A 22,262-nucleotide genomic window follows, 5' to 3' on the forward strand; every position below is an offset into this window, starting at 1 on the left:
CAGGGCAGGGCCTGAGGCAGGTAGCGGGAGCCCGGGGTGCCGGTGAGGGAGCAGGGGCACGGGGTGGGCGCGCCCGGCCTGCCTCACGCTTTGTGGTCTCTCTCAGGCTCGGGCGCAGCAGCCCCCTCGCCTCGTGGGCCTTCGCCTCGCCGGCAGCGAGCCTCGGGGTGAGAAGCTGCTTTACGAGGCCTGGAAGGCGCCCGCGGCGCGGGGCCTCCTCGCCAGCCTGGGCCTTGGGGCGCGAGGCCGTGCCGAGCGTGCGCGGCGCCTTCGGCTAAGGCACGGCTGCCCCGCCGGCCCCGGCCCTGTGCGTGTGACACCAGGCTTTGGTTTCTCTGCAGTTCGTTTCTTAAGTTTTTATTCCTTTTGATAACCTGACAAGGTAGTTAAAGTAAGTAAACCCAGAGTGTTAGAAAGTAGCAGATTAATCCGGTACGGCATCAGAGGAGATTTTTAGAATTGTGTTAATTGTCAATACCTCTTTTCTCTGTACAAAGTGTGCATTCCCTGGCTGTAGTCTGTGGAAGTTTGTGAGACAATTTCATATGTAAAGGTTAGAGCTTGTTTTGGACTTGACAGTACTTGRGAATAGTACACAACATTTTGAGTGTAGAACGGTCAGACCTGAAGAAAGRCTTATGTGTGTGGTTACGTTTCCAGTTATGCCGGTTGGATTAATAAAAGCTRTCACCTGTATGTACAAATCATTTCTCTTGAGTCTCATTTTTAGCATATTTTAATGTTTTCTACTGTTAACTGTATGSACACTTTATGACACACAGAGACAAGATGCTGTAGCAGGTGTTGGATTATTTTCTAATGGCAGATTGTAACTGGTTCATTTGTAAGTGTAATGACGGTATTAATGTTGGCTTCTGAGCTGGCTGGCTGCTCACTGTTAGAAGAATCATTAGAAGCCGTTGTAGCTTGTTCTGTTTTTTATTTTGCCAGAGGGCAAATTGTCTCTTGTATGCACTTTCCCTCATTTGAGGAGGAACCGAGGCATAATGATGATACCTTCTGGTGAAGGAGGTGGTCTGGAGCAGAAACAGTACCGGCCCAAGGCCAGAGGTACAGCCCAAAGCTCCTGCTCTTGTGAACCTGTTCTAGATGCTTCTCGTTGTGAAGAGCTGTAAATCTTTCTGACATGATGGATTCTCTTCTTTCTTGGATGCTTTTATCACCAGTGAAATAAGTGAGATAAAGGCGTGCTTGTTTTTAATTGCGATATCTAGAGGGCCGCTCAACCCTCTATCTATTAAAGTAATAATTAACTTATGTTTTCTTTGAGGCATATAATGGCAATATTGTCTCATACTTTTTTGCTTTTCCACACAGGCTAGCATAGTCAAACCACTCATTTTATGTCACTATAATTAAGCCAAAGCAGATATTATTGTACTGGTGTAAAGCCCAACTCGCAGTAGTAAGCTTCACTACTGCGAGTCACATTTTACATGTTTTACAAGTTACAGCTAGATGAGACTAGAGAGGTGTTATGATATAAAAGCTCTGAATCTACRGGGTGCAATGCCAGCTTGTCATGACCTACGAAGAATATGCCTGAGGACAACTCATGATCTGATTACCCCCTTGCAATTTTGTTATTTTTAAGCKTATACTATATATATCTTCAGGTTTGTTTTCTTCTACTACATTAATATGCACTGATTTTTTGTTTTGCAGAGTATTTAACTAGATGATACCAWCTCGCTGCTCTGCCTTCGTACTGGAGTGACTGTGAAAATGATGACTACAGATGTAAGCCAGTGGGATGAAACTATTTGTGATGAGGTTCTTTGTCAGCATCCACAGTGCTGGGATACACTGAGGAGGATTGAAGAAGGACGTCCTCGGATCCGTTTAAGAAATTCTGATTCAATTTCTAGAATGTTTTTGGAAAGTGAAGGTAAAGTTTTGGTTAAAATCTTATTTTCACAAAAGAAAGGAAAAAAACATTCTTATATTTGAGATAACTAATTTGAAATCCTAGTGAAGTCGAGGCAATTCTTAGTTTTCATGTGAGGTGGCTAGTGAAGTTGAAGACTCTTCATGGATTTTTAGATTTTCAAAGCTGAAAGCAAACATTAGATTGTCTCGTCTGACCTGTATRATGTATTCATGCCCTTCAGTGTTTATCTCAATAGCTTGTTCAAGTAGAGCATCCCTTCCCTAAGGTAACTAACCTTGATTGGCTAATATCGAGAAAGACAGAATCTATTAATTTCCTTGGCAGCTTGTTTCGATGGCTTCTTATTAAATTTAAGTGATCAATCTCCAACGTGCATTTTTGCTTAAGTATATGTCCATAACACCTCACTCACAACAGCAGATTTCATTCTACCTGAGTGCCTCAGCAGCACCCTTCAGGAAAGTCTTTGTAAGTGGGGTTTGCGTATCAGCTAACTGGAGCTTGCTGTGTATGCTCATTGATCGCTACTTCCTAGTGTTTGCCTGTAGGTGTGATCTCCTGCTTAACCAAGTGATTCATCAGTATTTGACAAATCTTGCTGCTATCTTTGGGTTGCTGTGGACAGATAGTTAAGAAGAAAGAGTTGTTATACTTAYGTTACTATAATTCCTCAAGATAGGCTGTATTCCATGGTCTGACAATGTGCCCTTCTCTTTTGTAGCTTCAGAGCCCGTTACTGGGGACTCTGAGCAGCAAAGGAGCAGACTGATGTTGCACCAACCTTCATGCCCTTAGAACACAGGGTTGAGGGTCTGCAGGGCTCATGCATGACTCAGCAAATGCTGTGGTGTGGAAGATGATGATTTCTTACATTTTTGGCACTTGGGCCCTAGGAATGTGATCTGCACATAACAACTGTAATTCTTTGAGAGCTTCTCTGTAAGGTGAACGATTGTTTCCTTAGCTAGAAATTCTGGCTACTGTTAAATGGGGTTAATACACYCATGGAGCTCTTGTGTCTTCAGTGGCAGTAGATAGTTATTAAATACTCCACAGTTTTTAATTATCAGATCCTAAATGTTCACTTTTCATTTGCTTTACTTTGCTTAGATGAATTTCCAACACTGAAAATACTAAACATGCCCACCAGCCAGTCTTTGAGAAGATGCATCAGATGYTCCAAGTGCCACAGAACTTTCTCTRTCTCTGCTGCACCCTCTCTTCTAAATTCTGTGCTTCAGGAAAGTTCAAATGAAGATAGTATTGTCAGGTGAATTACTCTGAACTTCTGTCTGTGAGTTTTAGTTTTTAAGTCTGCAGTAAGGGTAGTTAAGAGGGTGATAGCCTGCTTGTTTTTACTAAAGGAGCTCACAAAAATGTTAGGTTCAGCTGTAGTGGACACAGCTTACAAAATGTTGTTTCTACTGTGTAGAATGCCCTGTTATGAGTAATAGTTCTGAGTCTTGCTTGAATTTATTTCCTTGAAAATGATACTTCTGTATCATTAAGTCAAAATAAATAACAAATTTGAAGTACAGATTATTCCTGTATAGAACACTCACTGTGGAGTACATACATGATCTCTGTCAGTACTGATACCCTATTAAGGTAAGTGCAATAAAATTTCAGAAGAAACACAAGCCCTAATTAAATGTGGGCATACAGCAGTGTATAATCTGATCRTTAGGTCTTGAACCTGCAAATGTTGAGTATGTTCATAACCCCTSTAGGCCTGTGAGTCAATTCACACCTGGTCCCCTTCATCAGTGCTAACTGGATCCGCCCTAAACTGCTGTGGAGCTATTCACATAGTAAATTATCACATAGCATGAGTCAGAGATGCCAGTAGAGTGCTCAAGGCCAGAGTTAAGTGCTTGTCCTATTGGCTCTCTGTAACAAAACAGGAAAGGACAAAATGCTCACAAAGCTGAAGGCAGGCACATAGCTATATAGCTAGAATCTGAGTGGCTTTCCATGGTGTGGGATGTTGTTATAGTATTTGTTTTTACTAGTTTAAGTTTGTCATGGAGTGGCCCTTGCTGGTCTGTGTTCTTTTCTTTTTCACTGTAGAAAAAGCATGAATTTTCTTAAAGAAAATGAGCTTTTTATCCTTTSTATGTCTGTCCAGAAACTTAGCTCTAATATCTCAAAATATTCCCACTTTCCTTTCCCTAAATTAAAAATAGCCTAGAAACAGAGGAGTCCAATTCCTGGCAGAATTCATTTGCATATAGATGTCACTTGCACACTCCTTTTCCCAGCTCAGGTCTTCTAAGGTTAGATCATCTCTGACTAAGGCTTTTCAATCCACCTGTTTCTTCCTCAAAGCTTAAACTGCTCTAGCCATTACAGTGTCAAAATCAAAACTGTTTCCTAGGGTCCCTTTTATTGTAAGTTAATTCAGTGATTCTGATTATCAAAAAATCATCGGGTTAAAATTCTACTGATTGAGAAGATTTTTCCCATCTGACACAAGAATGATATGAGCACAAATTATTTGTACACAGACAGAATTAAGGAGCTATTTCAGCTGCATGGACCAACTGTTCTGTTAATGCTGGCTTTGTTAATTCTTTTTTCAAAGCACTTTCCAAAGGAAACCTGTAGGGTAACCTCTGATTTGCTTTTCATGCTGTTCATTTGCATTTGTCTTGCTGTGAATCTCTCTTCTGTTTGTATTCCAGTTCAGAAAGACCTATTTTCCCAGGCTTGAACTCTGCAGCAGGGTCAAATGTTATCTCACCTAGACAGATGAGCTTCATGGTCTTGAATAACATTGGAAAAGTGAGTATTTTCAGCTTTGGGGGAGGCAGGTCACAGTGGTTAAACATGTGTCTGTTCACTGAAATTTGTAGTATATCCTCAATTTCTGGAAATTCAGCAATGATGCCTTTTTATGGAGCACTTGCTCTTTCAAAAGCATAACTGAGAAAAATACAACCATCAGAGCATCTGATATTCAGTGCCTTGCATTGAATAGGAGCGTTCAGTGTCTTTCCTACTACTGCAGAGACTGGAACAGTCCTGAAACTATATTTGCAATGAGTGGGTATGCTCAGCTAATCTATTCAAAATGCAAATGAAACCACAGARGTGGCTTAAGGGGGCCACATTAAGGATGAACTAATAGTGTGCTAGTGTACCAAAATGGGATGACTTTCAATGACAGTAAGCTGTTAAACCTGCTTGGCTGTAACACATACCTTCGTTCTTTAGATGTGKTTTCCTGACCAATTTAAGCAGCTCTTAATCCTCCTTCCTCTGAAAGAGCTTGCTTCTGGCCTTGTGCTTCTGCTACTTGCTCTAGGAACTATTGTCGACTCTAGGAGTATGTGACTGGGGTGATCTGATCCAACTGAAAAGTAATCTTACAAAAAAATCATTTGTTTTTGGCCAGATCTATGTACTTATCCARCTCCTTCTGTGGCTACAAAATGCACAGTAAAGTAGAATAGGCCCTGCTGTAGTGGAAAGTGCTCTGTGATATAGAGAGCTTAGAATTAAACTAGACTGACAAGGTAACCGCAGCAACGAATAGGAGTCATTACGGATTGAAATTCCAAGCCTATATAGGAGGCATGTAGCTGTACCCTGCTGTGACGTTTGCCTAGTCTGGAATAACTTCTATACAGGCAAAAAACATAGCAAGCTAGAACTCTTTGGTCTGCAGAAGAGATGATGGAGGCTGGRTAGAACAAAGGCTTATAAAAATCAGGTATAGCGTGAAGAATGTAGATGGAGACTAAATTGTTCACTGCCTCTTCTAATTCAAGAATGAAGGGGTCAAACGGTGATAGCAGCTGGTGAGTCTGGAATGAGCAAAAGGATGTTCACACAGTGTATATTTTAGCTGTGGAACTCTTATCCACAAATGCTATAGATGCTAAAAGTGTTTACGTTTAAAGGGAGACAGGACAAGTTTATGAGAGAGAAATCCACTGAGGGTTACTAAATACCTGGAGACTAGTTCTGGCTCAGGAAATCCTTGAATTGAAAATTGTTGGGGGCTGAGCAACTATCCTGGGAAAATGCTTCATCTGCTTGTTTTATTCTTATGTTCTTCTCCAGGCATCACCTTTTGACCACTGTCAGAAACAGGATACTGAGCTACACAGACCTTTGTCTRACCCAGTACGTCCGCTCTGATGTTCTTATGCACAAGCATGAGAGCAGACATGAGGGAGCAGTCAGAAATGTATAGTTGGGATGAGACAGAAGAGGGCTGCCCTGTCAGCAGCAGGCTGCAATTAGATTAGCTTAATGTCAACATTAAAATGCAGGAGAACCTAATGCRTTTTAYTTGCCAGCTGTGCAGACTAGAGGTGGGGTTTTACCAGACGTTGGAACAGATTTCTACCAACAAAAAGGGTAGCTTGGGCCCTTCCGTTGTGCTGTTTCTGGCATTTGATCTTTGTCTCTTGCCACCATACACTCTGACTATATCTGTTTGCTAAGCCAATGCAAAAAGTTTATTTTCTGCTGGAATAATGAGCTGAAGCAGCTCATGGAGAGGCTGGGAAGTGCCAGACACTAGTGAAGCACCAGGGAACAGAGCCCAGGTATCAGCAAGTTGATGGAGCAGCTCAACTGTCTTGTGAAAACAGCTTCAAACTGTGCACACAATTCAGCTCAGGTGACAGGCAGTAACTTTTCAAGCTGTTTTAACTTAATTGTTTTAGTCCATGTAACCATACTGAGGCAAAAAATCATAATTCCCAATAGTGTTTTTGCTATTTTAAATATTTATGAGGAGTGTCACTGAAAATTTTGATGATCACTGTTAATATATCATTTTTTATTGTGTTAAAATAAATCAGCAGTGGCATAATACTTAGCATTTGTCAAAACACACTAATCTACAGCAGCATTGCAGGCTCCGCATTGGCTCAAAAAAAGGGTATCTCTAAAAGTGTCTAATTGTACTGTATCTGTATTCTAGCTTCAAGTGTTTCATTTTCCTGAGATAGCTCCTCCTAAGCAAGGTTACTGTTCAGAGAGTGGAAATCTGATAAAGTGGGTCCCAAATAAACATCGAAAATGTCAAAAGCCTGGACTGCAAGCAGTGTCAGAGTGAGTAACGTATACATGGAGGTAACAATTGCTGCAGTGGCAGAGTGCAGAGGAGCATTGTGTCCCGGGTCTGTACGCAGGCCAGTAGAGGCTGAGCATCACAAACACAGAGATCAGGTAGCTCCACTATTCGTACAAGAGTTGCTAAGTGGCAGCAGCCACTTTTGTGACTTGTTGGACTACATAGTGCTTGTCCAGAGATTGCTCTACCTCACCACTTGCTGTTGAAGTTCTGGCACTTCTTCCATTGTATTTATTTTTTTGCACGTCTTGCTCAGCACACTTAATTCAGTGTCTGTGTCTCTTTGTGACCTAGTTGTCTAGACTGTCTTCTTGATCAATTGTAGTAAGCCCTAGGACTGCTGCAGAAAGAGAACTGGATGTTTAGATATCCAGATGTCCTCCGATGGTACTGGAATGTCTCACAGTACAGATCTTTGCTACTGTAATTGAGGGCTCAGAGTGCACGCGGAAGAATGACGCTGTGAGTTTACATACTGCTCACTGTGCTTTTATTCTACTCTTATTCAGGTTAAAGCCTGTAAGACAGATATTTGTTAAAGACCTTGCCTCTGAAAGTCTCAGTGTACTTAAAGAAATGCAAAGCCAAGGACAAGGTGTTGACATGGTGAGATTTTGAGGTGTTTGTGTAATCTTCCTAGATTAGCTCTATACCCAGCCTGCTGCTGTTCTGCAGACGAGAGGTGGCAAAAGTGAAAAAGAAAAAAATAATATTGTGACCTATAGTGCTAAAGAGTCAGTATCTCCTCTCAGCCTTCTAAGAGTAAATTAGACTGTGCTGTGTTCCTGAAGATAGTCCACAGGTTGCTCTGATTGCCAGTATCATTTATAGCTGCTGTTTCTGCTTTATGGTTATAAAGGATGGCAAGGAGATGCTCTGCCAGTCCCTGGAAGAAAGTTTTGCCCAGGAAGTTTCTGTAGAGGCTGAGAAGCATTGCTGTGCTTTCACAGGGATCATTTCCCAATGAATTGAGGATGAGAAGAGAGATGGGGTTGAAGATCAGGGTGGCTGGAGCTGCAAAGGGAACTCCTCATTTGTCCTTGCTGCAAAAAGCAACGTRTAGTGGGCCTCTGAGTTTTCTGATTTTTAATGTTTATCAAATGGTAGGCCTAAAAATGAGATGTTGTTTGATACTGATGTTTTCATGATTGAACTACACATATGAGTTATCCTATTCTCTTTCCTTTGGGGAAATAATCAGTGTGAGCTTGGGAATTCTGTTGCTCTTGGATAAAATGCCCAGCTCTCTGATGTCTCCACTAGGAGACATTTTTCCTGGAGAGGTAGCCATTAAGGGGACTTAAGCATTCTAGGCCAGACTGTGTTTTACTGTAACTGTTTGGTTCCTCAGAGAAGAATGAAATCCAGGAAAATCCCTGCARGAGGCCAGCCCAGTCTTGTGTATCCAAAGAGAAGCCAGATACTTAGCAACTCATCCAAAACAAGAAAATCACTTCTCGACTACAAAACTGAAGGGTAAGCCGTTTTGTCTGAACTGCTCATAGCAATGTGGTCTGATATTAAGAGTTTTAATCCCAGACTGATCTGCAGTGCTGCTATTGCATCTGCAGTAACTGTAGAGGTAGTGCATGGTAGGCATGTGGCTTGACTGGCTGCCTTATCCCCTCCCTGCCCCTCATTGGGTGGGTCAGCTCCTGATTTCTGGAGAGAGGTCTGCTTCTGTGCTACTCGTGCTGACACTGGCGAGAGGATATGTGGGAAAACTTAGATGCCGAATGTTGCGGGGAGAATTCCTGAAGGCAGAAGTGCAACAAGGTARAGGGAAACAAAATTTCTCATGTTGCACTCTTGTTCAGTCCAAAGATATGTTTTCTCTTGGGTCCAACCAGCCTAAAAGATGCCTGGCTGACAAGGTAAAAGGACAGAGAAATTTTACTAGCAAGTGTAAAGACTCAAAAGTTGCGTGTGAAGAGTGAATCCACAAAAGCTCCTATAGATGCTTATTCTATAATACTTTATTCTGCTATTTTTGTCTCGCTCTTCCTGAATTAGAGTTGCTGACTTCAATATTTCTTCTCTTTGGTACCTTGCTTCTTGTACCAAAGCAAAAAAAAAGCTTTCTGCTTTATTTTCAGTTTTGCAGACAAAGATGGGGTACTAAGCCAATCTTGCCCTGGACAGCTGCAGATTGCAACCGTAGTGGAGCTGCAAGATGAAGGTGGCCTGAAGCTGATGAGCAGGCAGCCAGGCTTGTCTCAGGCCAAATCAAAATCATCTCGTCCCTTGCTAATACAAAAGGTACCTGTTTTGTATAAGCTCTGTGAGAAACGTGAGGGCCTGCTTGTCCTGAGCCTGTATAGAGCAGGAAGCTCCATGTCTTCTGGGTATCCTCTACTATGCTTCCTGTTCTTGGTGCACATAACTTAAGAGTCTTTTCAATAAACATGACCTTTGGAGCCCTAGGCCTACTCCTGTTGCTGTTTAAGGGCATAAAAGGGTATATTACTGCCTTTAGCAATGAAATGCAGCCCTGACTGCATTTGACAGCCTGCAATTGCTTTGTTAGTGATGAGCACTCTTTTGTGAAGAAACTTTCATGTTTTCTTTGCTGTAATTTTCAAGTTTTTTTCTTACTTGGATRTTGTGAAGAAGCTTCATGAGAAATGGTTTGGCATCTACCCTCTCCGTTGTGTGGTACATCAATAAAATGTACACAGCGGTAGATTTTCTGGCTCAGAAGRCCTTACCAAAAGTGCTTCGTTGGCCATGCCTTAAGGGAGGCAAAGCTTAAACTGCATTTCCTGGAGCAATCCGTAATCATGATCTCTGACCCCAGGGAAGGGATATGCAGAGCTRACTTCTATAAGCATCCTTATTGTTTACTATATTTCTGATGCCATCACAAAAGAATAAAGGAAGCAGCGAAGCCAGCACTTACACTAAAACTAGATGACATAACAAGCTGTCAGGTAAGACAGGCTTCTCATACAAATAATTTCAGTACAAACTCCTGGACTTTGAAGTATTCAACTTTGAGCATTAAGGACCGTCTGTTATCATAACTGTGAAAGCATAACATACCTGTCTGGCCAACAAGACTCCAAGGTCAGATAGTTGAATTATTCAAGTTCAAAGGCTGATAGCAAGACATTTGTGTCCAGATTTGAAAAGAATMCATGATTTTTGTGCTGAGAGTTGAGAAGCCATCCCAGAAGGAATGCTAAGCCCTAGCTCCTGAATCCAGGGCTTACTTCTAAGATCTAACTTCACTCTTTCAATCTGRTGCTGACCTGGGCATTGTTCTAACATCAGTATCAGGAGTAACACTGATACCGGCATCAGCGTCACCAGGATTGAGAAGGTGATGCCATTCTCAGAGGAAACTCTTTGCTCCTATGGGGCCACTCTTCTCTCTAACTTTCATTGAGAGGGGAACGAATTCCCTGTTTTACAGGGAGATGAAGAACCTAGTCAAATGCTAGTTAAGAGGGGATATGTTGTTTTTGTAATATTGTTGAGGTAGGTTTCAAGGAGGAAGAGCATTCAAGGATAATACTGGCATAAGATCAAATGATTACAAGCTTGTACTCAAAAAAAAAAATCAGAATGAAAACTAGAGAAGCAAGAAAAGGGATAAGAAATGTTGAGCAGTTCCCTAGTAAGCAAGGGAGAGACTAATCCCAGGTGTCTGAAACTTGAATTTTCCTACTTGTTTCTCTTTTCTGCATCTCACTTTATGAATACTGTAACTCTGTCTTGTTAGAATATACTTACTTACATATTGAGTTGCCTTATATTTAAACTGCTCTTAGGTACATCCAAATAAACCAGGACATCTTGTTTGTTTGAAAATTGTGAATCTGCACAGAGCATTGCTTGTACAACTCCTTTGGGGARGCTTCCCTTTCTAAAATACATTGTCGCATAAAGCATCTCTGCCATTTTTGACTTGGACAGGATTTAAATCTGTCAGCTGGGAATTGTGCTCTTGGGCTGATTCCTTTCATTTTTGTTCTGTTGTGGCACTGGGCTAGCTACCCCCTCAAGTCATCATTAGAGGAGCTTTGTGCTATGTGATACCACCTATGAAAACGCTCATCTGGTTTTCTGTTATCTTGCATTGCACTGACTGTAGCCTTGACAAATGCAGTCTTGCATTAATTCAAAAACCTAAATTTTCGCTTTGATCGTGTTACCTCTTCTTTTGCATCCTTCTACTGGTTCATTTTGTGATATSAAATGTAACAGCTCATCTTTTGTTTTCAGGCCTGTCCTTTTCAAACTAACAACAGAGTCTTAGCTCTAGACTGAGATGATAATCTATGGAGGCTGAATAGACAGCTTCTGGGAACAGAGAGGGAAACAAGGATTCTAGTGGAGTCAGCTGGGCCTGTGTGGGGCAGGTAGAAAAAAATAATGATGACTCCAGCTATTAATTCAACTGTTTGTTTTTCCTACTGGCTAGGCTCCAGTAATGGTGAATTTGAAAGAAAGAAGCTCACAAAGAATCAAAAACAGTCAGTATCTGAGGAAGCCAACAAAAATCAAAACCAGACCAGGTACTAAGATGAAAACTTCAGGTATRCTTTTAAGTACTTCTACTGCATTTCTACACTTTAGTGTACTAGGGTCTTTGTAAACATAGCTCTGGGGAATACATCCCTTTTCTTTTGCAAATTCCCTTTTAAAATATATTATTAAAATTTTATGCATAGACACTGAATTTTATGCACTAAGCTGAAAAGAGTACTCTCTGTAATATATCCCTAATGATTTGCAGATCTGTAATCTAATCCTTAAATTTCAGTGTTTTCTTTTAATTTTTGAAGGCAGTCAGAATACAGAGGTTAGTGTTCTGTTTTGCAGCAGCCATATATCACCAAAAACAGTGTGGTAACATTCAGATGTTTTTGTTAGTGGACATATCCAATGAAAGGAGTGCCCTGGGTTACTGGTTTGGATACAAAACCTTTAATAATAACTTCTAAATAATACTTTTAAAAATATTTCCTTATATGCTGTCAGAACTGCTACAATTTAAATTTATTACCACAGTCTTTTGTTCTGCTGTGCACCTCTGTAAAGAGCCTGGCTCTGCCTTAGTAACTTCTTGTAGGTACTAGAAGGCTGCTATTATGTCTCCCCAAAGCCACCTTTTTTTCCAGGCTTAACAAGCCCAGTTCCCTCAATCCCTTCTCATAGGACATGTGTTCCTGAACCCAGCCTGCTTGAAAGTGCTCAGGGAGCACAACTTAGTCAGCTGAATGTTAACTCTGCTCACTACATCTCTTTGCCTGTGTTTCTCTGTCCTCACGAGGGGGAAAATACTGAAAATAGTCTCAGATGTTACTAGGAGTAGGTGCAAATTCATGCAGAAGCACAAGACTAAATTACTAGCTTCTTGACTGACAGACTGAAGTGGTAGGTGTTGTGCAGATGGTGTTCCCATTCTGTGGGTGTTTTCATAGTATTTCTGGACTGTCAGGTCATCCAGCGTGACTGTGATTTTGTGTGTTTGGTTTATTCTGTGCCATGAACCTAACTGAACAATTTAAAGGGCTGTGTCAGGGCTGAGAAACAGCCCATGATGAGTGGTTTGAATGTGCATGACTGTGGAGGAAGAAGCATCATCAGGGCAGATGCAGAGGGGTCCTCTGTGTCTCATGAGTGCTGTGTGGGTGTGGAGCATGGGACCCTGTATCCAGCCTGAATTCTTCTGGCTGGTAAGTAGCCAGTGTCAGCTTTTCCCCTGGTTACAGAAAGGCTTTTTGAGCTAAGAGCTCATTTAAGGGGTGGCTTTGCAGAAGGGCTCATCACTCTGTTCTCTGTTTTGCACAGACAGCATGCCCTTGTGCCTCTTTTCGAAACTGGAAGAAGAGCCTGACTACTTGGATCTGTTTGCATTTCCTGMTAGATTTCTGCAGTGCTGCACAGACCATGGCCCTGAGCAGCCCCATGCCCAGCTGGATATGTCACTCAAAACAGTAAGTGTTAGATGCAATCATAACTCAAAGTGGAATCTCAATTTCCCTGTGCTGTCTCTACCTGGTTCCCTGGCTTTGTGGCTTAAGCAGAGCTCCATAACAGCTCAGGAAGCATAATCCACCTAGATCTTTAATTGGCTGAATCAGGGGATTTGCTAAGAGCAATGACCCGTGTATTTGTCATGCACATTGTCAGGAGCAATTGCAAGAGGAAAAACCACCAGCAGCTCAAATCTCAAACCGGGTGGCTCCTCTCTTTGTACTGCTGTCCTTAGTGGATAGCAGTCTTGGTCCTGAATCCCTGTATTGTGTGCTGAGCTACTTATGAAAGTAACAAAATGAAAATGGTGAGTGAAGTCTCTTTTCTCTGCAGGAGGTTCTGGTTCAAGAATAGTGTGTTTTCTTTTCAATAGCAAGTCCAGAAGAGTTCATTCTCTAAGCCTTGAGGGTATAATAAAACTTGGCACGCATAAGGACGTAGGCAGCAATTCCTTCATTTTAGTTTCCTTGAGCACAAGGTCAGGACTAAAGAAAATGCCCAGGCAGATTTTACAGCAGGCCTGCGACTCTTCATTTCCTCAGTGTTGCTGGACAGTCATTGCACTTTGCATGAGTCTGAACTTTCCCACCTTCTCCTACCAATAAGTAACTGAAGTGATTTCTGTCTCTCTATCCTCTCTGAGATGCTAATGCCACCATTAACCTGGCTTTTTACATGCTCATAGCTTGGCCAGGTGGAGCTAAACAGACCTTCCTAATAAATGAATGTGTGGTGAAGGTTGCCCTAGGTAAATAAGATCACTGTAGCTGTAGRCTGGATACAGCAGTGCATTGAGGAAAGCAAGACACTGTTGAGGGAAATAACATGGCTGATTCTCTTCCTGGCTGCCCAGTGCAAGAGTCCTGCCTTGTCTGTTCCCAACTGCTTACCTGCTTGACTCTGACCCACCCCCCAAAATACCATTTCATTCTATATCTGCAATATTTATGCCCCTTTTGAGTTTGCAGAGGGCATGCATCATGGAAGGGAGAACTCTGTGACACAGCTCATGGAGCTCTGGAGAAGAAGGTCTTCTGGGAAGTCTGTGCTGGGCAAGAGTAGCAGAGCAAATCTGGTGCTCCAGGGTGAGTGATGCTGGTGCTGCTCTGTATCTGGAGTGCTGTGGCCAGGGAACAAACTGGGGTGTGGGAAGGGCAGGGCAAGTGCTTCTTGGGCAGTGCGCTTGGTCTTTCGGGGAGACTGGAGCACAGTTTTTGCTGTTTGAGAGATGAATGCTTCCTTGCAAAAAMACAGTGCAAAATCCAGTATTTCATAAGAAAATCACTCAGAATGCCCACATTTGAAGGATTTACTGGCCTGTGAAAGGGTGATTGTGCTGAGCAAAGGCATGAAAGGAGAACTGTGACACTACTGCAAATTTCAGAATGAATATTTTGAAGAGTTGGCGTTATATGGGCATTACTCTTATCCTTTGGCCAGGTGTTGAAGCGCACAGGCAGACTTTGACAAGCAAAAGGAGCCAGAATGACACATACTTCAGGCACACTGGGAGCAGGGAGGATGCTGCATGGACCCCATGCTACATCCAGGGAGTCCAGTACCTGGGCACAGCAGTTCCACTATCCAAACAGGAATTTGAAGATGATCCTTTTTACAGACTACCACCACCACCGCCGCCTCCTTCTCCTTGCCTACAGGAGGACTATAACGAGGTTTCTTCGGAGAGGAAATCCCCTACCTTTGAAGGGCACAGCAGTCAAGGCAGTCTTCTCCCTTAACCCTTCACCAAAGTACCTGTCCTGACACTGGCCTGCTCCTATCTTGGCTCCTGTCTCTCCTTGTGTTTGGGCCCCCATCCACTGGGTTTCCCTTGCCAGCTACAGGACAGAAGAAAGAAGCAGCCAGGCAGTTTGACAGTCTTTAAATGTTCAGGATAGATAAAAATCTCCGAGATCTGAAAATAAAAGCTGCTCACTCTCCCACCTGTTTCTGTGCTGCACATTGGCTTCCAAAGAGGAGCTAGTCTGTAGAGCAACTCAAATACACACCACAGCCTGGCTGTAGTTGCCTTAATGTCTTGCAGGAAGAAAAAGGCAACTCCATAGGGCAGACTCGCACAGCAGGCCAGGGCTGAAGCACCATGCTAGGTTGGGGAATGAGGGGCTGAGCAGAGACCACGTGAAACAGGAACCTGTGGGAGCAGGCCTCTGCTGCTGATACTGCTGCAAACACGAGTGAGGCTTCCTCCTGAGCACACAGGAGCTCCTGCTACAGCATGGAGGCCGGGCAGGGAGGACGTGGGCATGGAGCTGGGGCACATGCCCTCCTCCTGGTAGAGGAAAGCAGCAGAGTGAAAGGGTTTTGTGGTAGCAGTGCCTGGAGTTTTCTGAAGAACAGAGGTGAAATGTATTATTTTGAGCTCTCAAAGGATCCTGGAACACAGGGAGACAGAGTGGGTCTGTCATCCCCTATCTCTGCATGGCTCTCCAGAGTGCAGGAGAGCCCAGAGCCATGCTCTTGGCCAGTCTCTTGGGGGCACATTTATTCCTCTGTCCTGCTGCTTGACTGATCATAGACTTGCAGCTGTGCCCAGAGGATCCTTCTTTGCACTTGGCTCTCTCCACCCTTGTAGGGAGAAGTCTGATCTAAATTTAAAGGTTGATGTACCTTCACTATGGAAGTTCTCCTCTTTTTCTTTCTTTCTTTTTTTTTTTTTTTAAGTAGTGAGGATAATTTCCAACTTGAATTTTTTAAAAGCAGCTTCTGTTCCCAAGTTTGTCTCCTTGTCTGTCTGCTTTCCCTTTTGTTGATTATAGTTTATGCTCTATCTCTTTGGCCTGAATTATTCAAGCATTTGCTTTTAAAGCATGTTTCTCCCTAGATAATGCTTTCTGATCCCTTCTGCCCCCCCCCCCCATGCCTTCTGAACTGCTATGGGTTTTTTCTGTTACCCCAAGCATTAATGCTCTCAGTCCGTTTATTATCACTTCCTATTTTATATAACATTYCTTGACTTTTGCCTGCAGCAATACTCTCAGCTCTCTCAGTTGCAGAACAGCATGTTTCTTATTTCCAARCACCTGTGTATGACCACTGTCCTGGATATAACCTTGCCGAGAAGTTGAGTCTTAGACTAGAGAATGATTTCAGCAGATGAGAACAGGCAAATCCCCAAAGGGAAGCTTGGACCCTAGGCAGTGCTGTGCTGCAGCATGGGACCCAGCTCCAGCTGAGGAGGCATTGCCAGCTCCAAGGGCRGCTCCAGAGGAATGGGTGAAGGCTACGCTTAACGCTGGGACTGGGAGCCCGTTTCTCTTGTGAGCACTTTGGAGCMTGAGTCCTTGGGCTTTTCCTGGCAGTACTGTCTGTGGGGTCCTCCCTTCCATATACGGAGAAAGGGGGTAAACACAGCTGCCTTGGTATCCTTCACCTTGTCCAGGGAATTGGCATCCGTGAGCCCCAGGTGCTGCCCGTGCATGATGCAGCCAGGCTACGCTGCACCCAGTGGAAGGGTCTGCTGGCCCCAGAGCAGTCTGTGCAGCCTTGTGGTTAGGCAGAACTTGATCTTTTCCTCTTCAGGCCTTCTCCTCTCTTCTCTCCCTTTTCTAGGTATTCACAATTTTCCATTAATCCTTATGCTGCTCTGAATAGTGCYTCTATCCTGGTGTTCAGGATTGATCACCCCAGAGTCTGCATTTGTAGGGTTATGTCCTAGGAAAGTTGCCTCTGTCCTTGGCTGGACCCCCTTTCTGGGGCAGTCTGGGTGCCCTGGCAGCACCACACGTGATGGGGAAGGCAAATGTCCGAGGACTCTAGAGCACGAGGTTCCTGGCAGGGAGATTTTGCGCTCTGGCTACCCCTAAAACGGTTGCAGTGAAGAGAGKTTTTATCCCAGCTTGGGAGTGGGACCTTTGCGGTCTCCTCCTCACCCTGTCAGAAGCTCTGGACACCTTCCCAATGCGGTCTGAAGCAGGAGAAGGTATTTGTCTCTGTCTGAGAGAAGTGCAAACCTGCCTGTGACGTGAGCCGTCTGGGCTGCGATTTGGCGAAGCGGCAGCGGGAATCGCAGCARGGATGCTGCTGCAGCGCTGTGCCTAGCGTGGGGATTTGGGCTTCAGCGGGACGTGCRGACTCTGGGACCTGATCAGAGCAGGTAGGAGATTTCTGAAGAGGCCCTTGCAGCGGGGGAAACCTTTGTAAGGTCCCAAGTAGGAAAGAGATTTAGTTGTCAGCCAGTTTGTGAATCTGTTGGATTCTTGCTTGGCATTTTTCAGGGAACAGTTCAGCTGTGCTCACCACAGAGGTGTGTTGGGGGACAGGAGCATCCCAGCTGTGCCCAGTACCAGCGATGCTYGCTCTTGGCTCCAGGGGAGAGGCTGCAGAATCTCACAGTTGGCAAAGTGCTGAGTTTTTCCTATGTTTGCCCTGTGCAGCAGACTTTGCTAATAATAAATCTGCCCACAGCATTGCCCCAAAATATCCCAAACCTGTTCTGTTCCTGAAAATCCACTTTTCATTTGGAAAGTGAGGTAGTTTTTCCTAGTCGGTACAGTCTGATTTAGTTTCTAGTCAAAGCAGGCTTTAGCCTTGYGGGTTTTTCTGTGCATGTTGTATCCTTTTGCCTGGACTAACTGTCCAAGCATGTGCGTTTGGATTTGAATACCCAGCCAAAGGCAGATCCTAGTGCTGGCAAACTGAAGTCAGTAACGGAGAACCGTGTTAAATTTTAAAAGAAAGTCATTAACTCCCAGGCCAACCGGCTGAGTGCGCAGTTTGCGGGAGACTCGAGTAGAAACTGCAGGTTAAGGTCAGTCTCCAGGAGATTAAACGTTAAGAGGGAAGTTGAGACGAGCCTAAACCTTGCCGTTGGGAGCCTACAGAGACACGGGCTGCTGCGCGTGCAACTTGGTCTCCTCTCGGTGCGCAATCTAATTTGTAACTTCCTGGTAGTGGAGGTCTGCTTTTTTGGGGATATTTATATACCAGATTTGCTGCCTCTTCTGTAGTGTCAAGGTCAAAGGCACGAGTGCAGGACATCGGTGCTTGGACGTTGCTGGAGTGAGTGACCATCTTGCGTGGGACTCATGGAGCAGCTGGGAAAGCCAGGACTGATGCGTGAGTGCTCCCATGATTTCTCCTCTTAGTTTGCAGTACTGCTCTGTCTCCTGGGTCAAGGGGGAATTGGGACTCTGGAGGTGCCCAGTTAATGCCACTGAACCAGATCCTGGCATTTGGAGGTGGTAAAGGACTGCATCTCCTGCRCACCCCTCACTGGGTGTCGGAGGTGCCCAGCTGCCTGCAGGGTCGCGTTTGCTAGCAGCAGGCCTCGAGGTTCTCCACTAGCACCTTGTGCTGTGGGGCAAGGTGGGCTGGAGCCTGCTGCGTCTGAGAGCTAGGGCTGGTTTTCGTGGGTGGTGAGCTCTGAGCCCTCTGGAAGGAGGGTGCCTGGGACTCTGGGATACCCAGAGTCCCAGAGATTTTATCTTCTCTCTCTTTTCTTTTCTCTCTCTGTCTCTTTTCTTTTCTCTCTCTGTCTCTTTTCTTTTCTTTTTTTTTCTTTTTTTTTTTAATGGGGTAAAAACCCTAACTAATGGGATTCTCTCACCAAACTCATGGGACTGGCTGCTTTGAAGAAACAATGTTCTTTTGTAACTGTGGCATTTGCCTTTCCTTTCTCCTCTTAAAACTGTTTTGCAATAAAAAAAATAGAGAGGGGAGGCTTTGTGCAAGCCTGAGGAGTTCCTAGGAGACAGAGGTGGCATGTGAGACGCATCTTGCCACTCGCTGGAGGTGTGGCRGTGTGCCAGGGAGAGCTGCGGGCTTGGCAGCACCAGAGAGGAGCAATCCAGGCTGYGATCTTGATGCCACCATGGGGACATGCTCTGAAGGAGGCAAGGACAGGGTCTTTCATCCAGGTACACATTCTGCCCATGTTGAAAGACATTTGGGATATGTGGGACTGCAGAGTGGTTCCCTTGCTTGCTTCCCTGGTAGGATTGCTTGATATTGAACATCCCGTGGGCTGAGATGTGTTGTGCTGGTCACYGATAGCTCCGGATGCTTGTACTGAAACATGTGATCCCAAGCTGGATTTTTTTTTTCCAGGTGCAAGTAAATTTGCTGGGACAAACCCTTAGTAATGAAGTAAAGAGTTTTTCAGAAGCCAGAAGAGGAGGGATGTCTTGAAGTACTGATTTATCTTAGAGATTGCTCTGTGTCCCCAAGTAGTGCCTATCTCGTGTGTGCTGGCTCCTGATAGCCATGGATGGGGCTTTGTTGCCATTTGCCTGTGGTCTGGTGCATGTGATGCTCTGAGGGCTTCTGGGGGATATGGCAATGGGGGGACAGCAGCAGGACCCTTCCTCAACCTTCCTGCATGGGGATGTGACATCCCCARTTTTGCCCTGCTACAACTCAGATAAGCTCTTTGGGACTGAAAGCTTCACTGCTGGGGAAAGCTGGACCTGCTGCAGCGCTGGGAGCTGCGGGCTGTCAGGTAGCTACTAAGAGTGTTTAGTCACTGGCTGTGTCCGTAATCTGGACCACTGTCACCAGGCTGCATCTTGTGTTCCCCTCCCAGGCCTCCGACAGAGTCGGCCTCGCTGGGATGACGAGATCCATCTTTCCCCTCTGCTCAAACCTGGCAGGATCACGGGAGAGGACAGACATGCTGGAGCTGCTGAGAAGCCACGCAGTGGGTGTGAGAGCTCCTGGCTCTGCCCRTCCTGCAGGCATCTCTGCTTGTCGAGGTGGCCCACGCTGCTTGTGCATCCTCTGCATTTTAATTCCGGCTGCGAAGGCCGCTCTGTCGCTAAACGAACAAGCAGTAACTAACGAATGAATCCTGGCTTTGTTAGGGGCTCCCTCTGCAGCCCACCCTGAGCTCCAGGTCCCTGCAGCTGGGGATGATGGAGGCAGAGCTGGGGCTACTGGGCTCCCAGATATTGCTGCCGAAAGGCCAAGCCCTAGGAAGGCTGCAGCAGGCCCYGAGCCCTGCTGGCAGCCCCCCGACCCGACAGCTCTGGCCTGTGGCTGGTGCCTGGTGCCCCTTCCCCTGGGCTGTGCTGTCCTCTGTGTGACAGGCTCCAGCAATGCTGTGTTGATGGAGTCRGATCCAGTTTCCAGAGCAGGAAGGTGACTCTCCTGTGGCCTCTGCAGGCTCAACTCTGGCCCCTCCTCACCATGGGGCAGGAGCTTTGCATGGGATGTGTCAGCAGAAAGTCCTGCTGGGCCCTCATGGGCTATAAATCTCTTGGGAGGCAAAAGAAAAGCAACGGGGTGGCGTTAGCTGGCTGCTTGGCCAGGCATCGCCCTGGGGCTCCTGCCGGTTGCCAAGGGTAAGGCCGAGCGCCCGGAGGCGGCAGCCGGAACGGCGCCGAGCTCTTTGTGCGGGGCCTTCGGAGAATAACGTGTCGCTGTGTGTGTCTCCTCCTGGTGCCCAAAGGGGCCGTGATTTACGGCGGCGGTACAATAGGTGTCTCTTGGCCATGAAGAATTGCGCTGGCCAGAGAGCATCGCTCGCTCCTGCACGCCCGTGCTCRCTCCCTGGCCCTGCTGCTGGTGTCTTCCCTGCACCTTCAGGCAGTTCTGCTGCTGTAAATGCAGCTGGGTTTGGGCTGAACCAGGCGCGAGCCAAACTCTGGGCAAAAAGGCGACTTTYCTAGCAGACGAGCGGCCTTTCCGAGCCACCTGCCTCCCTTGGGGCTGTGGAGCTGGGAGCGTGCGGGGCTCCTACGGGCGTGGGGCCGTGCGCGCTGGGCACCGCGTGTTGCACCGGGGCAAGTAACCTGCGACTCTGGCTCRGGCTGCCCCGCGGGGCGTTTGCACGCAGCCCGCGCGTCTCCGCGTGAGACGGGCCCCTGGGGGAACGCGACGGCGTGCCTGCAGCCCCCTCGAGGCTCAGGGAGGTCTGTGGGACGCAGCTGTGGCCGCGTCCGACGGGATAGCGYGCCTCTGCCCAGCTCAGCCGCAGGTTAAGTAGCGGGCCAGCTCCTGCGTGCCTCTGCGGTCTCGTTCTCTGAAAAGTTTGGACTGGAAAATGATTGCTCAGGGAGAAGTCCTCTCTCAGTTATGAGGCTAACGTAACGTAACAACGTTGTTGTGCTGTGCTAATCCTGCGTTGCTCTTCTCTGGAAGATGCCTGGCCAGATCTTTTGGATCCTGAGGAGTTAAACTGGGCCACACTGGTTCCTCCCCTGCCCTGCTATGCTTGGGAGATACGTCTCCATCAGGGCTCCCGTTTCCAGGTCTCTGCGCTTTTGCCTCCGCCCGCATGCGATCCCACGGCAGGGACGGCGGCGCGATGGCCGTGAGCGAGGAGGAGCGGGCCGGCCGCGCTGGGCCCTCTGCTGGGTGCTGGCCGCAAGGAAACCTCCGAGTCCTCTGCTCTGAGCCCGAGCGCTTCGGCAGGTCGTGGGCCGGGCGCTGAGTCTGAGCGAGAGCCTTGCAGGACTGCTTGAACACCTGACGTCGGCAGGGCAGTGTCTCCAGAGCCCTGCAAGGCTGCTAACCTGTTTTAAAGAGCTATAATCAAAGATGAACCGTGTTCGGGCTGAGTTTCTGCGATGTGCTTGGTGCACGGCATGCAAAGGGCTGCAGCAGAGGCCGCAGCTGAGACGCGTGCCAGCGAGCGACCCCGTCCGGACGGGACTCCCTGTGCTGGCGTGAAGCTGGCTGCGGCGCGTGCTGTTGCTCCTCTCCTTTCTCTGCGCAGCAGGGTTGTGGCGTGGTGGAGGTGTGCTAGGCTGCCAGCGTGTGCCGCGTGTGTACCAAGCTGGCCAGAGGAAGCTCAGTGCAGGAGACCTGGCAGCATGATACCCTGGGCAGGGTGGGGGTAAAACCCATGAGGTAGCTAGAATCGAGGGTGCCACAGAGCCTGCGATGTCCCCTGTGTCCCAGCTCCCTGCCCTTCCACGTCCAGACCCTGCCCGTTCTCAGCTCTTCTTTTCTCTGGCAGGGACAGGGCAGAGTCCCTSGTCGCTGGAGCTGGAGCGTGTGTCCTCCCCGCCGAAGGGGCCGTGCGGTGCCACGCAATCCTCCCTGCAGAAGCAGAGGGGGCCGCTGGTGAGCAGAAGGAAGATCAGCCCCGCGCGGGTGAAAGGGAAAGGTGAGCGGGAATGGGTGTGGGAATGGGGCTGYGGGCCACCCCAAGGCCAGGCCGGGAGCGTGCGGAGGGAGGACCATGGGGAGGGGTGCCAGGGGGGTTTGGTCCAGCACTCTACAATTTGCAGCAGGTTTTTTTTCTTCTTCCACCCGTGTGATGCCCACTGTATTAATTGTCACGTTCACAGCAGTGAACGTTGCCGGACAGAG

General features: G+C 46.5%; 3 protein-coding genes across 7 annotated transcripts in view; 2 read left to right on the forward strand and 1 right to left on the reverse strand.

The window, feature by feature from the left end:
- Positions 1-1,149, reverse strand: part of POLE3 (DNA polymerase epsilon 3, accessory subunit) — a 6,283-nt gene extending 5,134 nt beyond the window's left edge. Inside the window, exon 1 of the mRNA XM_085320083.1 lies at positions 1,018-1,149. Coding sequence (XP_085176209.1) covers positions 1,018-1,149 — 132 coding nt within the window. The remainder of the gene's footprint in view (positions 1-1,017) is intronic.
- Positions 9-15,011, forward strand: CUNH9orf43 (chromosome unknown C9orf43 homolog). Its single transcript, XM_085320104.1, has 12 exons — positions 9-167; positions 1,687-1,909; positions 3,023-3,182; positions 4,597-4,696; positions 6,852-6,982; positions 7,514-7,610; positions 8,356-8,480; positions 9,101-9,263; positions 11,431-11,524; positions 12,804-12,949; positions 13,951-14,074; positions 14,430-15,011. Exons 2-12 carry the CDS (start codon positions 1,747-1,749, stop codon positions 14,726-14,728), a joined length of 1,602 nt encoding a protein of 533 aa, XP_085176230.1. The 5' UTR covers positions 9-167; positions 1,687-1,746; the 3' UTR covers positions 14,729-15,011.
- A 6,895-nt stretch (positions 15,012-21,906) lies between these two features.
- The window catches only part of RGS3 (regulator of G protein signaling 3), an 85,419-nt gene continuing 85,063 nt past the window's right edge, over positions 21,907-22,262 (forward strand). For 2 of the 5 annotated variants that reach the window (XM_085320100.1, XM_085320098.1), the window contains exon 1: positions 22,030-22,056. The gene's annotated coding sequence lies outside the window, so the exon portion shown is untranslated. Of the gene's footprint in view, positions 22,057-22,262 lie in introns of all 5 variants that reach the window. The other 3 variants (XM_085320103.1, XM_085320099.1, XM_085320097.1) reach the window with 3 other exon arrangements.

Source organism: Rhea americana, unplaced genomic scaffold (genome assembly GCF_003343005.1).
Source record: "Rhea americana isolate MKP2758 unplaced genomic scaffold, rheAme1 scaffold_61, whole genome shotgun sequence".
NCBI classification, from domain to species: domain Eukaryota; kingdom Metazoa; phylum Chordata; class Aves; order Rheiformes; family Rheidae; genus Rhea; species Rhea americana.